The 16,215-nt window shown below is 46.8% G+C and overlaps 7 protein-coding genes across 8 annotated transcripts; 5 read left to right on the forward strand and 2 right to left on the reverse strand.

The window, feature by feature from the left end:
* The first annotated feature begins 309 nt into the window (after positions 1–309).
* On the forward strand, positions 310–928 carry LOC108151351 (protein twisted gastrulation). The gene has a single exon (XM_017279908.2). It carries the CDS (start codon positions 353–355, stop codon positions 779–781), a length of 429 nt encoding a protein of 142 aa, XP_017135397.1. The 5' UTR covers positions 310–352; the 3' UTR covers positions 782–928.
* A 420-nt stretch (positions 929–1,348) lies between these two features.
* On the forward strand, positions 1,349–2,352 carry LOC108151350 (proteasome subunit beta type-1). Its single transcript, XM_017279907.2, has 2 exons — positions 1,349–1,531; positions 1,589–2,352. The coding sequence occupies exons 1-2, from the start codon at positions 1,443–1,445 to the stop codon at positions 2,205–2,207; spliced, it is 708 nt and encodes a 235-aa protein (XP_017135396.1). The 5' UTR covers positions 1,349–1,442; the 3' UTR covers positions 2,208–2,352.
* A 176-nt stretch (positions 2,353–2,528) lies between these two features.
* Positions 2,529–3,654, forward strand: LOC108151349 (ADP-ribose pyrophosphatase, mitochondrial). 2 transcript variants are annotated; one of them, XM_017279906.2, is made up of 3 exons: positions 2,529–2,635; positions 2,699–3,129; positions 3,183–3,654. In XM_017279906.2, the coding sequence occupies exons 1-3, from the start codon at positions 2,615–2,617 to the stop codon at positions 3,592–3,594; spliced, it is 864 nt and encodes a 287-aa protein (XP_017135395.1). In that variant the 5' UTR covers positions 2,529–2,614; the 3' UTR covers positions 3,595–3,654. The 2 variants fall into 2 exon arrangements, with proteins under 2 accessions (XP_017135395.1, XP_017135394.1); XM_017279905.2 differs by having other exon boundaries at positions 2,534–3,129.
* LOC108151347 (importin-4) lies at positions 3,645–8,463 on the reverse strand. The gene is made up of 8 exons (XM_017279901.2): positions 8,283–8,463; positions 7,791–7,963; positions 6,999–7,717; positions 6,537–6,940; positions 6,032–6,141; positions 4,836–5,961; positions 4,537–4,754; positions 3,645–4,465 (listed from the first exon to the last, which is right to left on the reverse strand). The coding sequence occupies exons 1-8, from the start codon at positions 8,346–8,348 to the stop codon at positions 4,039–4,041; spliced, it is 3,243 nt and encodes a 1,080-aa protein (XP_017135390.1). The 5' UTR covers positions 8,349–8,463; the 3' UTR covers positions 3,645–4,038.
* Positions 8,464–9,043: 580 nt separating this feature from the next.
* Positions 9,044–12,859, forward strand: LOC108151346. The gene is made up of 3 exons (XM_017279900.2): positions 9,044–9,240; positions 9,302–10,064; positions 10,128–12,859. The coding sequence occupies exons 1-3, from the start codon at positions 9,156–9,158 to the stop codon at positions 12,751–12,753; spliced, it is 3,474 nt and encodes a 1,157-aa protein (XP_017135389.1). The 5' UTR covers positions 9,044–9,155; the 3' UTR covers positions 12,754–12,859.
* A 370-nt stretch (positions 12,860–13,229) lies between these two features.
* LOC108153183 (female-specific protein transformer) lies at positions 13,230–14,362 on the forward strand. Its single transcript, XM_017282994.2, has 3 exons — positions 13,230–13,448; positions 13,710–14,053; positions 14,118–14,362. Exons 1-3 carry the CDS (start codon positions 13,415–13,417, stop codon positions 14,331–14,333), a joined length of 594 nt encoding a protein of 197 aa, XP_017138483.1. The 5' UTR covers positions 13,230–13,414; the 3' UTR covers positions 14,334–14,362.
* LOC108153182 (polycomb group RING finger protein 3) lies at positions 14,341–16,010 on the reverse strand. The gene is made up of 4 exons (XM_017282993.2): positions 15,620–16,010; positions 15,321–15,473; positions 14,942–15,225; positions 14,341–14,866 (listed from the first exon to the last, which is right to left on the reverse strand). Exons 1-4 carry the CDS (start codon positions 15,723–15,725, stop codon positions 14,741–14,743), a joined length of 669 nt encoding a protein of 222 aa, XP_017138482.1. The 5' UTR covers positions 15,726–16,010; the 3' UTR covers positions 14,341–14,740.
* Between the last annotated feature and the right edge of the window lie 205 nt (positions 16,011–16,215).

Raw genomic sequence — 16,215 nt, forward strand, 5'->3', positions numbered from 1 at the left:
GATTTTAATGTTCGGCTTAATATTTATTGCTAAGGCTAACTTGGACCGTGAAACATATTATCCCATGTTTTATCCCTTTATTGGGCTTCGACATCAAAATATCCCGGCCGTAAACGGTCGCCATAAGGTGTAGAGTTGCTTTCCGATTGCAACAGTCGATCTTGGGTCCAGCGGTTTTTAGCACTGAAAATTTGAAAATATTGCAAACCAGCATAGGTAGAGAATCTTTCTGTGACAGATGTTAATCTTTTGTCTACCTGCCAAAAATTTTACTTTCTACCTGAATTTGTGGACTGGCTTATAAGACAGCCTCCGGGCACCCAAATGTCTTAGTTGCAATAAGTTCTTCAGCATGAAAACAATTATATACATGCTATTTGCGTTTTCTTATATTCAGTGTGTTTTTCCCGATTTGGCGAAGCTGCAAAGGAAATCACACACCGAGGAATTCGAGGGAGTACCCCCCTTATTTAGAGCTATGTCATCTTCTCCAAACGATGGCTACACATACAATTGGAGCGTGGTCTCATTTTCGACGGATGATTACGACAGTTATGATCTATCCGAGTCCCTCGTGAACTGCACTGTACTCTATTTGGATCAGTGCACATCGTGGAACAAGTGCCGCCAAACATGCTTAAAGACTGGGGCCACCAGTTACAGATGGTTCCATGATGGTTGCTGCGAATGTGTGGGCGAATATTGTGTAAACTACGGTGTAAATGAGAGCAGGTGCCGCATGTGTCCTGAGCCGAGTTCTGATGACGAAGATGAGGATTAAATTTAAAAACTGTCTCAAATTGTTGGAAAAGAAATATACAATTATTGAATTAATTATTTTCTTCAAAATGTGATTGTTGGAAAACGCATCTTGCATTCATGCAGAACGAACATATCAATGTCTAATAAATATATTTGATCAATTTCATATCCTTGGCACTTTCAAACAATATCTATTTGGCGCGCAATTGTCGATGGTATCGAAAGCCGTTTGGTGGGATATTTGATCTCTGCAATGCCCCTACGTTCTATACTAAAACCTCTGTTTACGCAAAATGCAATAAAAGAAAGTGTTTAAAATAAACCAGTCAAGTAGAAAATAGGTTGAGAGATCTATATGGCTAGTAAAATTCCACGGAATATCAAAAACGAGGAACAAGGATGGAACATGAATAATTCGTCAGTATGTTTTTAAAATGAGACGGTATATTTTGGAATATATACTTTTGAAGGTCAGACCGTATACTTTATGGGATTTTCTTATTTTCTTGTCACCACGTCACACACCTCGCAATATTTATACTTTTCATAGTATTTTCCAGTATATTTTAAGACGCGTTATGGACTCACCCTCTTGTCCAATTCACCAATGTATTGAACGAACGCTCGAAACTTGCAAATCATTCGTACGTTTTTTTTTTCGCTAAATAACTTGTAAAATTATGAGCAACCTAGACATCGAGCAATTTCCAGACTACCAGGTCCCTGGAGTCTCGCATGCGGAATTTTCACCATACGAGTCTAATGGCGGGTGAGTTTCACATAAAATGCAATGTTTAGTGGTTTCCGGCTAATTTTCGCCTTGCAGCTCGATTGTGGCCATTGCTGGCGAGGACTTTGTTGTCATTGCAGCCGACACTCGTTTGAGCAGTGGCTACAACATTCACACACGCAAACAGAGTAAACTGTTTCCGCTGTCCAACCAGACGGTGCTGGCCTCCACGGGCTGCTGGTGCGACACCCTCTCGCTGACTGGCCTGATGAAGTTGCGCATGCAGAACTACGAGCACACACACTTGAAGACCATGACCACCGATGCCGTGGCCCAGATGCTCTCCATTATCATGTACAACCGTCGTTTCTTCCCCTACTATGTGTCGAACATTTTGGCTGGCATCGACAAGGACGGCAAGGGGGTCGTCTTCTCTTACGATCCCATTGGGCATTGCGAGCGTGCCACTTACCGTGCTGGCGGCACAGCCGGTGCCTTGCTGCAGCCGGTGCTGGACAATCAAATTGGCTACAAGAACATGAATCTGCACGGCGAGGATGCCCCAGAGGTAACCAAGGAGCGTGCTGTGGCCGTTGCCTCGGACACCTTCATTTCGGCCGCAGAGCGCGACATCTACACTGGTGACTCTGTGCTGATCAACATCATTACCAAGGATGGTATTGAAACCAAGGAGTTGCAGCTGCGCCAGGATTAGATTAATCTAAATTAACACGTTGGTCAGGGCATTTCAGCAGAAATTTTTGTAACATCTAAACATATTAAATAATAATAAAATGGATCCTTAAGATTTTGGCTTGGCCATGTACTCTAGGAGGTGTCCCGGCCATGATCGGAAAAGATATTCCTTGACTTTGATATTCGTTCTAATACAGCTAACAGCACTTTAAATAACTCACTTTTATTGTATTATTTTAAAAAACATGTTAAACGTAGGGTCATTCAGCAAAATATAATTAATTTTGCTACATGGCAACTACACAGGGATGCAATTTTCAAGGAGACACCTGGAAGTGTGTGACCTAGAGAGGGGGGGGAGGCTCGCCGGCTTGCACGTACATACGACATACCCTACAAATATTTTAATGCAGTTCCTGCCGCGTGATGACAAATTTGAAATTCGTGGTGCTGTTTCTTCTGCCAATCCTGTTCTCTGTTCACGTCTCATCCAAATCCCCACCCGTTCAGATGATGGCCTCTATGGTGAAGCCGGGAGTCTTCCGGCATGTGATGTGCCGCAACAGTATGTATCCCCGTAGTGGGGTCCTCCGTTTTCCAGTTGCCGATGAGCAGGTCTTTTGGTCGGAGCCATATGCCGAGTACTGCCCGCCCTCGTACACAGCGCCGCACATTGGCGGACAAGTCTGGGCCGATGCGCCGTTGCCAAGTGAAACGATCCAGCCGAAATGGAACCAGAACGACGTTCAGGTGAATCGAGAGTCCTTTCACGGTGCCTACGAGGTAAGAGACGGCCTGCCCCGCAACCCGATAGGACGCACCGGCCTGAGCGGGCGTGGCTCCCTGGGCAGATGGGGTCCCAATCATGCAGCTGATCCAATTGTTACACGCTGGAAGCGCGACGCGAATGGACAAATCGTGGCCAATGCAGCTACCGGCAAGTGAGTGATCTTTGATGGATTTTAGATCATTTTATTCTGCTTCTGCCACTTAGGAACATCCTTCAGATGGTAGCCATTCAGCGTTCAGACAACAAACTGTGGGCCATTCCGGGTGGCATGGTGGATCCCGGCGAGAATGTGACCGTCACACTCAAACGAGAGTTCACCGAGGAGGCTCTGAACTTCACCGACAAGGCCAATATGGTGGAAAAGTTCTTTAAGGAAGGTCTACATATCTATAGCGGCTACGTGGACGACTTTCGGAACACTGACAATGCCTGGATGGAGACAACGGCTCTGAACTTTCATGATGAGGACGGCAGCCAGGTGGGTCAACTGGAGCTAGTGGCCGGCGATGATGCTTCCAATGTGCGATGGACCGATGTGGACGGCAGTCTCAAGCTGCATGCCAATCATTCGGACATTGTAAGGGATGTGGCCATTAAGCGAGGTGCCCACTGGTAGAAATAGGAGAGGATTCTCCCGAGATTTGAATATGAATAAAATATAACTAATTTTAGTTTAGTTTTTATTGATTCGTTTATTTTATTTCAGACTATTCCATATCGCTTTGCAATTATAAATTAAAAAACATTCCATTAGCTCGTATCTATCGTGTATCTCCATGTACTATCTCCGAGATGGATTTCTTCGAGAGTTTTTATGTGTATCTATGAACGTGCCCAATATTTTGGGACTGACTGACATCACAGCGTGTACTGTGTACTGTGTGTGAACAAACGTGAGAATTTTTGAAAAATTTTGACTGAACTTCGATCACATCAAGGTTTTGAGATTTGTTTTTACTCCGAAACTGAAGAAACTTTGGCTTGGAACTCTTTTGAATGTGTATGTGTATGAGCAAGGTATTTGTTGCGAGGTCTGATATTGGAGCCGCGCTGGTGCTGCTTACAGGGTCTGCACGAATGTGAACACCTCCGGATTCGAGTTGGCCACTCTGTTGAATTGCTGTGGATACTCGATGCGGATTTCCTTCATGAAACTAACAGCATTAGCGTTGGTGTCATTATCTCGAAACTCCTGCTTGAACAGCACATGCAAGATGATGCCCAGCATCTGCTCGATGTGAGGGAGAATACTCTCACGTGCATTCATGTACAACACGCGGAAGGCCTTCAGCACCACGTCATTTTCTTCAGTGTCCTCGCGGAGGGGCAGACTGGACATGAATACGGGCAACACATGACCCAGGGGCACCATATTGTGATTGGTTATGATCAGGCGTGACACAGCCCCGCAGATATTGTCCAGGGCAGGGGCATTCTGCTCCTTGGCGATCGCATCGGAGAGGGCCTGCAAAATCAGTCCAAACGAGCTGAAAAGTGGCGAAATTCAATACTTTTATCTTGTATTTGGTTTGGTTTTTTTTTTTTTTTTTTCACTCACTCAAAGGACTTCTGTTCGGCGTGATAGACCAGTTCGCCCAGGCCGAAGTAGCTGTTCTGGCGCGCCTTGGCGTACGAGTCGGTGGTGCCCACTAGAAGCAAGGGACAGAGCGAATCGAAATAGGTGACCACACAGGGTCCCAACGATTGGAAGCATTCGGCCAGGACGCCATACATAAATGAACGCTGGTCTGGATCATCGTTCTTCTTGGCCTTTGCCTACAGGAATGGAATCGAATTAAATGAAATGGTTATTCATCTGCGTATCACCCGTAGGTGTGATCTGAATTGTATGCATACCAGTTTGGTCAAGAAGAAACTGTACAGTCGTCCAAAGTACAGCGAGTATGTCTCCGGTTGGAGGGCGTGGCCAATCATGGCCACCAGATTGCCACCACTTTCGATGAGCGCCTCATCGTACTCGCTTTCATCGGCCTCCTCCTCATCACCACCGCCACTAGGCTCATTGAACTGGCAGGCCGTATTATTGAGCAGCACATCTTTGATGCAGGCAACAACCGTCTCAGCAAGATCAGGGGTGGGCAAGGCCGGCGTCTTCACGGCCTTGAAGAGCTCGCCAAGCTCATCGAGTATTTGACAGACGACGGCCTGTTCCTCGTCGTTCTTAACAAGGTAAATAAACTTTGGAATGAGAATCGAGCATGCGCGCTTTACTCCGTCTCCGTCGTTCATCTTGTGGAGGCAAATTACAAAAGCGCAGAGGGCCTCGATGGCTGCCTTGCGGATGACATCCTGGCAATGATCTATGCTTTTGTACACCTCCTCGAACACCATGGTGAGGTAGGGGAAAAAGGCGTCTCTCGAATTTACTGCGAACTCCTTGAGCGTCAGTATGGCCTCCTCCTTCTCAAAGACGTAGTCATTCTCCACCTGAAATTCCCCTATATCGTCGTCATCATCGTCCTCATCGTCGGTATTGCCCAGATCGATTTCAGTTAAGAGGCCGCCCGTCGGCGAGTCTTCTCGTAGCTTTACCAAAGCATCTTCCGTCGACACCACCGTCTGAATCATGCGTTCGATAACCTTAGGGAAGAACGTGTTCATATCGTTTGTGACAACAATGGACATGCCACCAATTAAGGCGTAGATGGCACGCCTTAGGTCTGGATCGTCTGGTCCCAGCTCCAGCATATTCATGCAATAATTCATCGTGTCTTGGGCGAGATGAATAAAGTTCTCTTTACCAACGGTTCGGGTAATAGAAGCCAGTGTATCGATGGCCTGAATGCGTAGCTCATTGAGCGACTCGTCGCACTCATTCACCAGATAAATCTTCAGTATCTCCACAATCTGACTGAAGTATGGGACCAAATTCGTCTTCGATGCGGTGGCAACCGACGAGATGGTTGACAGGGCCAGCTGTCGAATATGAACAGAGTTCTGCTGATTCATGCACTCCAACAGACTGATGGATGAATGGGTGAACAAGGATTACTAGATGCACACAAAAATGGGCAAAGAAATTTTTAAATTACCGATCCATCAGCACCGGCAGATGTGGCACAATCTCTTCCTCGAGGTTCTCGCAGAAAACCTCCAGGGCATAGAACATGCGATCCATGTGTGTGGGTTCCGGCTGGCCCATCTGTAAATGTTCAGCAAGGCTTTTATTAAAGTGTGTTCTTTAGACGCGGGAGAAAATTTGCAGGTGCCACGTGAATGTTATATGAAAGTGTGTGTTTGGATTCCCAAGATTCCCAAGCTAGACGGACAACAGAAACCCTTTTGGCATGGTGGAGATGGAGTGCAGGAACTAATCAAAGAAAGAGCACAGCACCCTATACTTGGCCAGCACCGATATGCGCTTGATCTGTAACTGACTCGTGTACATTATAGAATCTTTGGCCGGGGCTGCTGCAGGAGCATGGCCCATCCCATGGCCAGCCTTTAGAAGCAGCACAAACAAGAATGTATAATACATATATGAAGATACAGATAGATACTGACTTGACTGATAATTTTCCAATAGAAAAGACCTACCTTCAGCTCCACAACCAGTTGGTGGAGAAACTCAAAGAGCACGGGCAGAATCTGTTGGGCGAACTTCGCTATCTCGGGCTGCATAAACTCGGAGAACTGGCCCAATGCAAAGAAGGCCGAATTGCGCACGGCTTGATCCTGATCGATGATGCCACTCTTGATTATGTTTAGCATTATTTCCAAGTATTTCTTTTTGATGGCGTCCGAGCAACCCTCGGAGATGACGGCCATGGCCATGAAGCCGGCGCGACGGCGCAGAGGGTCCGGACTCTGGAGAGCTGGCTCGAGAATCTGCAGAAGTGGTGGAATCAGCTTTTCTGGCGACAACTGGAGAGCCATCACATCGAGGGTTTGTGTAGCCGCGGTCACGGGCGTGTTGCTAGTACCCGAGAAATAGTCGTCCTCTAAAGAAGGTTTACAATTACCAAAGGCTAACAATGTATAAAGTTATGAACTACGAACCATCATCGTTGCCGAGTTCACTACACGTCATCTCGAATACGGTGACTAGGATGAGGTCCAGGAGTTTCTGCTTGACGATCGCCTTCTTCTTGACGCGGACGATGCGACCGACAAAGGTCACCACCACAACACGGATTTGATCATCTACGTGCTTGTTGCTCAGCGTCGCCACACAGAAATCAACCAACATCTTTATGTAATTATTCAGCAGTTTCGGCACGTACTCTGCAACGGAATCCATGATCTCAAAGGCGGTAGTGAATTCTGTCAGGACTCCCTTTTGGACAAAGGCCTGGAGAGCAGCGAGCATCAGCGGGATGACTTTGGAAACCGTCTGCTCTGCCTTTGTGTGGCCGACAATGAATGGAATCAAGGAACACATTCCCTGCATCATATAGGCTATAGTGAGCGTGGCCATATCTCCATTGCTCTGGCCGGCTATCAGCACACTCGAAAAGAGTTGACAGATCTCAGACATTTGGCTGATCAACTGATCTGGGGCGCTGTCGGTCAGACTGGCGAATATGGATGATCCCAGCTCACTCTCTTTGGGATCGTCCATGCTGCAGCGTTCGAAAATAAAGCTCAGCAATTCGGCCAACCACGAGTCCTTTTTGTTTGCCTCATGACGCACTAAAGTCCCAATAAGCAGGGCTATGGCATTCTTTACGCTCTTTTCCTTCTCCCTTATCAATGCCTGGAGTATGCAAGCCTTAATGCTGCGCGGGGCACAAACAGAAGGAGTCAGTAGATCCCGCAGAATATAGAAGACCATCTAATCTATCCACTTACCCTGCCTGATGTTCGGGCGGCACCATCTGCCAGTGGCGCAGCTTTGCAAGGCGCTTGTTCATCAGGACAACTGCAAACTGGCGGATTTGCGTCTCGCGGGTCGACACCAGCATCTGGCAGAGCACCGGCAGTGCCTCTGGGTTTTCGAACGCCTTACTCAAAGCGGCGGTGCACTAGACAAATACAAACGAGCATACATACATACATATGTATATTTTCAGCATTAATACTTTTTCAATTAACCGGAGGGGAGACTGTGCGTGAGCGTGCACAACGTGCTTTTTAACGCGAATGTCTCTCATTCAAATCTATGAGTATCGACGAAAAAGAATCCACATGCCAATAGAAGCTATGCATAGGCATGTTCTTACCACTGTTTTGTGCATATTTACGTTAATGGGAATAAGATATCACGCCGGCGGAAAAGACCGAAAAATTCGGACGGAAAGGTTCGGAAAATGGATACCTGGTGGATATGCTTTTGATGCTTACGTCGTGTATGCGTTGGGTATCTGTGCACAGCAGACCGGCAATTATTTCATCCAGTGCCGCCTCCATTGTTGGTCTCTTTTAGATTTGTTTCTACTTGTAACCTTGAAACACACAATAAAATTCAAGAACTAACAGCACACGCCTCCTTATGCCGAATGTTTTTCTGCCGATGTTTACTGATGTTTTCCGATGTTTTTGCTGCTACCGATGTTGAGTGATGTATCGATGTTTTGCAAAACATCGATCAATTAATTTCAAATTTGTAAGCAGCAAACACAGCAATGCCTGCCTCATTTGAAAGCAATCCTGCGTGTTTTTGGGACGGTATGAAAAGTACCTATCCTAATTTATACAAAATTGCAATGCAATTTTTGACGTTAATGGCATCTTCTGGGTGTATTTTGAACGGGTGTACTCAGCGGCTGCTAACATATTAAGTCGAAAACGTAATAGACTTTCACCTGTGCGACTAAGCCGCATTTTGGTGTTTGCAAAGCATTGACAAATAGTACTTATTTGAAATATTAGTTATCTCTGATGATATCTACAGTGATATGTAAAAGACTGCTATGAAAGCATAATCATTTCTTTTATGTTAAATATTGTTTCGTTTAGTCCTATGATATGTAAAAGACTGCTATGAAAGCTCAAGTTTAATTTTTCCTTTGTTGAATATTCGGTTTTATAATCAAATGGGAAAGTTTTGAAACATCGGTCATACATCGATGCATCGAAGAATAATTCCGATGTATTTTTCCCGCTCCGTTTTGACCAACACTGATATCGGCGCCCATTTTGGAACCCAAGCGTCGCCTTTTTCGCAGGCAAAATTGTTTTGTTATTGTTAAAACTGTGAGAAAATAGTTAAACAGGATGAATAAAGGCAATAGAAGCCCTAGGAATAGCAGCCAAATGGACCAAAACTCGTTGGGCATATTGAGCATGGAGAATCTGAAAGGTGAAGAGAAGCAAAAATACCGAATGTGTATTTGTGCGAAATTACATTCTGATATTTGCAGTGTTTGGTGACTTGTCCAGCTTCAGCAAGAGCGGGAACGGAAGCGGCATGGGTCTGAGGGAGGCCTCCAATGTGCACGAACGTCTGCGGGCAGAGCGCCTGCGAGCCATGGAGACGCTAGAAAAGTCGCGCCCGCGCTCCAGTCAGGCAAAGCCATCAATAAGGGGCCGGCAGAGCGTCCCGACCAACAACAGCACAAACATCTCGGAGCTGGTCACCGATGAAACAATCGATATAAACAGCAGTTGCTCATTTGCCGCTCCCACGCCAGCCCAGAAGCGCGCAAACATTTCCTTCGAGCCAGCCGAGATCACCGGCCGCTCGACGCTGTGCCGCAGCGACAAGAGCAGAAAAGGGGTTTCGGTGGCCGACATAATAAAAACATCGTTTGTGGAAAAGGCCCGTCAGCTGGAGAAGAAGCTGCATAATGCTAGCCAGGCGAATCCAGGCTCCACTTCGAATGTAAGCAGTCTGACGGAGTCTTCCTGCAACTGCTCGCACAGCCTGCCGCGTACCGCTGACTTGAGCAACTTAAGTCTGAACGGCGGCGGAGGCTTCTCCTTCGGCTCGGCATCTGCGTCAGCTGACCAAGACATGGATGAGAGCTTTGCACCAGCCGAGCTGATGCAGTCCAAATTGGTTCTGGGCGAGATATCCTGGGCCCAGGAGTTCACTGCCATGCCCACGGCAACGCTGAGTAACCAGGCAATGCAGAAGATTGCAGCCCCACCACCCTCGTCCGACATAGAGACGTCCGTGTCCAAGTGAGTTGATGCGAATCGTACGACCACATTCTTTCCTAATTAATCTGCCCTCTCCTGTTTCAGCTCTGTTTTGGCTGGGGACCCGGACTTCTCCTTGGGCCTCTATTTCCAGACACGCTCGGAGAATCTCTGGAACATTGTGAGCAACAAGCGTCCCGACAGACTGTCCCGTTCAGGTCAGGCCGTGCTCGAGGACATCCCCCAAACCCCCGGCTCTGTTGGAGCAAAGACTCCGCAGCCCGATAACAAAACCTACACCAAGACAGAGGCCAATTTTGGGTCGAAATTAGGCCAAAATCTCATGAAGAAAATGCAAAATGCGAAAAAAAAATTTCAGAGTGCCGTACTGTCAGAAAGCGGTACTGAACCCGCGCGGCCTTCCTCAAACTCAGAGATATTAAGTCTCTCGGCTATAGACAAGGCTTTGAGAGATCTGGACTTTAACTCGGACACCTCCACTGTAGAGGTGGTCGACAGATTGCGGAAGCATGGCCGTGGTCAGGGTCGGGGTCAGCTGTACGCAGATGAGGATAAGGAAAACGACAGCTTCAATGCGGAGCGAACCCTGTGTGAATCGCACAAGCATGCGGAGACCATGAGCTTCACAGACTCCATTCTGAACTCCACCGACTTTAAGCATCTGCAGCAAAGTGTGTCGCGGAAACCCCTTAGTCCGCTGGCGGACAAACCCCAGATCTTGATTTCGCGTGCGGACAACGATTCCATTTCCATAGAGGCCGATGTAGATGAATGGCCGTCGACGCCAGTGAAGTCGCCTACAAGACGTGTGCGCCGCGTCAAGGCATCCCCATCTCCCCGAACTGCAAGTCCAGCGAGCAGCGACGGTGTGCGGCCGCTGCCGACCACAGACGAAGATGGGGATAAGGTGGATGAGAACAAGACTCCGGTTAACAAAAAGACGCATGCTCTCAAAGGGTCACTCCTCCCCCCCAATACCAATCCCAACGCCAACACGCTGAGCTCCACTCGTTTGGACGGCTGCGATGCTGTCCCCTCGTCCACAGAAGGCGAGTTTGTTGTTTCGCCAAGTCTGGGCAAGAGCCCCTCTCTTTCGGCATCGGCCAATGCCCGTAATCTTTCTCCGATGTGCTCGCCCAGAAGCTGCCTGTCGTCGCCACTTTTGGACAGCACCACCAGCTCCGAGCGCCGACAACTGATGCCCGGGGCAGCACTCCGCAAAGCCAACTCGTCGCCGGCAGGCAGCGAGGCCAGTTCCACAAGCGGATTCACAAACCCTAGGCGAGGCGCTGGCACTAGTGCCAGTGGCAGTGCTCGCAGCATCTCCCGCTGCTCAAACTCCAGCGAGTTCAGCCATCGCGATGGAAAGCTGCTGCCACTGAAAGTGACCCACACGAGCCTCTGCTGGGGTAGCACCAAGCTGAGAACGGACATGAGAAAGTCCTTGCAGGTGAAGAATACGGCCGATAAGCGGCTCGTCGTACGCTTGGGCATCCAGGGGCCCGGCTTTCAGCTGGTCGGCACCGACAGCAGCACCATTACCCTCCAGGCCATGGAGTGCCGGAGCATTGTGATTAATTTCTGCCCCACCGTTTGTGGAGCGGCCATTGGAGCAATGTCCTTTTATGCTCCGCTGGGCGCAAACAGCACCCAGCCCGGAATGGAAATCCCTTTGTACGGCTACGGCGGAAATGCATCTATTTCGATTCAGGGCTTGCTCAAGGGCCCGGTGGGTGCCAGCTTCCTCACCATCGGAGACGTCTGCGAGCTCTCCTCCGGTCCACTCACGGCCAGTTTTAAATTTCTGAATAAGGGACCGCTGACTGCCTTCGTGGGCATCTCTGTGGACTCGACAGTGCTGATGAAGCTGCGCCTGAGCGAAGCGTTCGAGGTGCGTCCCAGCAAGTTAATTCTACCGCCCCATACCGAGAGCACGGTGCAAGTTATATTCCGTCCGAATCGCGAGGATATGAAGAACATATTGAAGAAGACCTCGCAGGTGGTGACGCTGGCCAACATGCGGATCTTCTGCGGTGACGAGCCTAACAGGCAGAGAATGCGCCATCTGGTACATCGCATGAGCGGCAGGCAGCGTGAGAAGCTGACCTCCGCAATGCTGGACAGCATATGGAGTCCTTTTCCAGATGAGAAGCCTGTGAGGAATATCAGCCAGCTGAATGAGCCGCCCGAGTTCATACTGGATCTGGTCACTGTCGTGAAGATCATCGACGTGGCCTTGACCCTGAATCGTGATTTTGATGAGTCTGCCGAGACCTCGCTCTTGTTCCTACCAGAGGCCGAGGAAACTGTCTTGTTCCGCACGATCTGTGCCAACTCTCCCACTCCAACACAAAGCAATATGCTGGAGCCTGTCGATGAGCTGCATGAGGCTGATACCACCACAATGCTACCCGTGGAGAGAAACTGGTCCGTTCAGCCTGCTTCAATTGAGTTGGGTGCTGGAACCATCGCAAAACTATCCATAAAGAACTGCTTCCGCTCGGGGCAGCTCATCGAAGTCCACTGCAATGTATCAGACTTTGTACAGATCAGTCCCAGGGAATGTTATATTGCCCCTGATGGTGGAGAAGTAGAGATTAAAGTTCGCCTATTGAGTTCCCCAAGACGTGAAGGGCGTGGGAAGGAGCCGCTTATTATTGTTTCTATGGAGAACGAGCGCATAAACGTGCCAGTTAGTATTAAGCTTTAAATTCATTTGTGTATCTTTTAATTCCGTTTGCCTTTTATGTTCAATTTAATGTTATCTTTTTTAAATAAATTCCTATTTTTTGAATAAAACCTAAATAAAACCTGAAGTAATAAGTTTAATAAAATATTTCCTATACATTATCAAAAAATCGTGTCTTATCTAGCATTTAACCTCTTAAATTTTGATCAAATGTTGCGCCAATTAAGTATTGAAATTGTTTGGCGGTTGGACAGGCCATCCTCTCTAGTGATGCACGATGCATCTTGCATCGTCAACCGATAGGTTGTTAATTGGATGCACCTTGTTGTGCTAGCACACCTTGTAAAACTCATTAGGAAGTTTCAGTAAGAATCGTTTTCGAACGCTAAGGAATATGGATTAATGATCTGCATCAAAATCTGAATCGTTTTAATCATAAAAACCACTTTTTCAAAAATAAGACAAAAAATAAATACAACTTAGATATATATCGAAAAATCGATATATATTCAACAACACGACTAGAAGAAAAAAATTAAAATATTTATCCGTATTAAATAATTATAACTGGTGCCTTAAGCACGACCTCAAAGGTATCACCTGCTGTGCTGCCAGTCTACTAAGCAGTCCGGCGAGCAGCAGCAACAGAAAGAAGAAGTGCATAAATAAGTGCATCTGCATTATGGACGCCGACAGCAGTGTAGCGTCCCACCGAGGTCCGTATATAGAAGTGCAACCGAAACTCGAGCAAGTGCATAGAAATTTTTTTCTTTTTGTTGTTTTTTTTATAGTGCCATATAAAGTGAAAAGTGCAATGGAAGAAAATGTACGCTGGACAGAACGAACACAACATCCAGGAATTTGGGACAATTGGACGCCCCCAAACGAATCGATGGACCCCAAATCTTCTCCGAAACATCTACACAACGCTTAGTAATGATATTAGATAATGATTAAGATATAATATTTCTATGTAGATTCTCATCGATCGAGGACCCGAAGAGACGTACATGTACGAGACCAGGGACGAGAACGCGAGCGCGTGCGCGAGCAGAAGACGGTACCCTACTTTGCGGATCCTGTGCGTGAGCGGGATCGCGTGAAGAATGTGCGTCCGAAATCTCCACCTTCGACTGGCAAACGGTGCCGACGAACCAGGTCGAGATCGAGATCCTCTGACAGAAGACTCTATCGCCGTCGCACCCGTAGTCGAAGTAGCGAGCGTCGACACCGAAACCGGAGTCCGCGTCGACGCACGCCACCGCCGAGGATAATAACAGTTCCTGTGCCCGTGCCAGCACATGAGTTCGCATATAGATACGTAAGTTCAATTCCCTATATCCAGATTTATTGTTCTTAAATTTGCCTTCTGCTCGTATTTCCAGGGCTGGCCGGCACCCCATCCAGCGCATCAGTTTAATGGAATATATGGTCCACTGGCATATCCACCGCGTCCACGATTTGGGTACCGACCAATGCGACCTTCGTTTCAGGCAGCCCCTTATTCTAGGCCTTATGCACACCATGAATATCGCCATCGTCATCCATTCAATCCACAATTTCGTTTTAGTTATAGAAACTCATGGCAGCATCCGAATTAAAGACACATTTCGACATAATTACAAGTTTATTTACAATCGTGTGTGGTTTGTACATTAAAATAATAAATATATTTGTGTATATTTGAAACTAAAAAGAGGAGAACATGAAAATATTGCAAATATAGATAAAATTGATTAAATCAGGGACGACACAATAGGGGACACACGATAAAGGACAAAGTTAAAAAAGTACTTACGCCTAGGAGGGGCAGGAGAGGGGAATAACTATTAGACTACGACTTTATACATGCACATTTACATATACATACATAGAGGGAGGAGGGGACTAACACTATTGTTGGGGGCGGGGGGACTCTCCTAATTACGATATTTACGCTTTGTCAATAAATTATAAAAATAGATCATTTGTGTAGCATTTATACTAAAAACAGCATCCCTCGCAGTTGTTAGAGATCAACTCGGGGACGAAACTGCAGGCGAAGCGGAGGATCCCTGAAACGCCATCGTGTGACATAAACAAACTTGAGCGTATGATCTTTGCCCAACAGCTCCTCGTTGCACAAAATGTCAATCTGTAAAATGATGGTTCAGCCGTTGTAGACATACATTATGTGAATAGAATTGCGAAATATTGCTGGCGCACTTACCTCGCGATATTTTTCAATCCCATTGAGGATTTTCTTGGCCACCAGCTTTTTGAGATGCGTTATCGTCGCCTGGGAGCTACAGCGTATGAAGCGCCTTTGCAGATTCTTAAAGTTATTGCTTATACACTCTAGGCACACATTGACCTGCTCGTCCAGACGATGGAAATCGGATTCGGCATGAGCCTCCATAACCTTTTCATTGTCGTCGTCATGATTTTGCGTGATATCCTTCGGACATGGCATGTTCCTACTTTTGTAAAAGTCTCGCTCCCTGCGCGATTCATCTAAAAATGAAGGAAAGCAAATCGAAAATTAAACAATTACAAAATTGATTGCAGATGCTATTAGACGTTAATCAAAAGCAAAATCTAAATCAAACCTTCTTGCAGTTTCGGCACCAGTTTGTACACAATGTCCTGCATGGTGCGATCGAAACTGATGTATTGCAGGGGATGAGATTGATGTATGATGTTATCGCAGGTGGGGCAGGTCTTCTTTTCCTCAAGGTGCTTCACCAGGCAGCTCTTACAAACTGAAAAAGTGTAAACAGTTGAAATTGAAATCATTGGTTTTCTGGCTGTGTGGAGGCTTGAACCGGCGTGGCGCGGCGGGGCGGGGCAGGTGCTGCCACCGGGTAGGCCCTTGGAACGGCACAGCTCCATCGTCAGTAAAACTCACATGTGTGCAGACACTCCGTCACTGTTGTGGCATCAATGAAATATCCGCCACAGATTTTACACGTGATGTGCGGATTAATTGTCTTAAGCTTCACGCGCCTCTCCATGTTGGATAATTGAATTTGTTGTTTGAATTTTATTTAATTTATTGTAGAGTTGGTTTTTTGGAGTGCTCTCCCACTCTCTTCCCTCGATAACCACGAGCTAAGAAAACTATGGCCCGCGCTGGCCTCCTTTTAGGGAAAAGGCTTGCAAACATTAACACAAGCACTCAACATGTTGGCCAACTTTTAAAGACCTTTTTTGTTTAGTTTTTAGCAATAATTTTAAACAAATAAAAGAAATCACGACTAAATTGTGTGTACGTGTGAGTTAGGGATGGGCGATAGTTGCGTACCTGTTACTTGAAAGTATTTTCAAATCACCAGTCACTGCTGTGACACAGCTATCACATCCACCATACATGCGAATTTCGAATAATTCAATAGTGAATAAGCAATAAGAAACCAAAAACTGTGCATCGCCTTAAGCTATCGACTGGCTACCAAAAAACTAAAATTTGTGAGATATGAGAGCAAAAGGACGATCCACCAGCTG

This window comes from Drosophila miranda, chromosome XR, assembly GCF_003369915.1.
Source record: "Drosophila miranda strain MSH22 chromosome XR, D.miranda_PacBio2.1, whole genome shotgun sequence".
Classification (NCBI taxonomy): Eukaryota; Metazoa; Arthropoda; class Insecta; order Diptera; family Drosophilidae; genus Drosophila; species Drosophila miranda.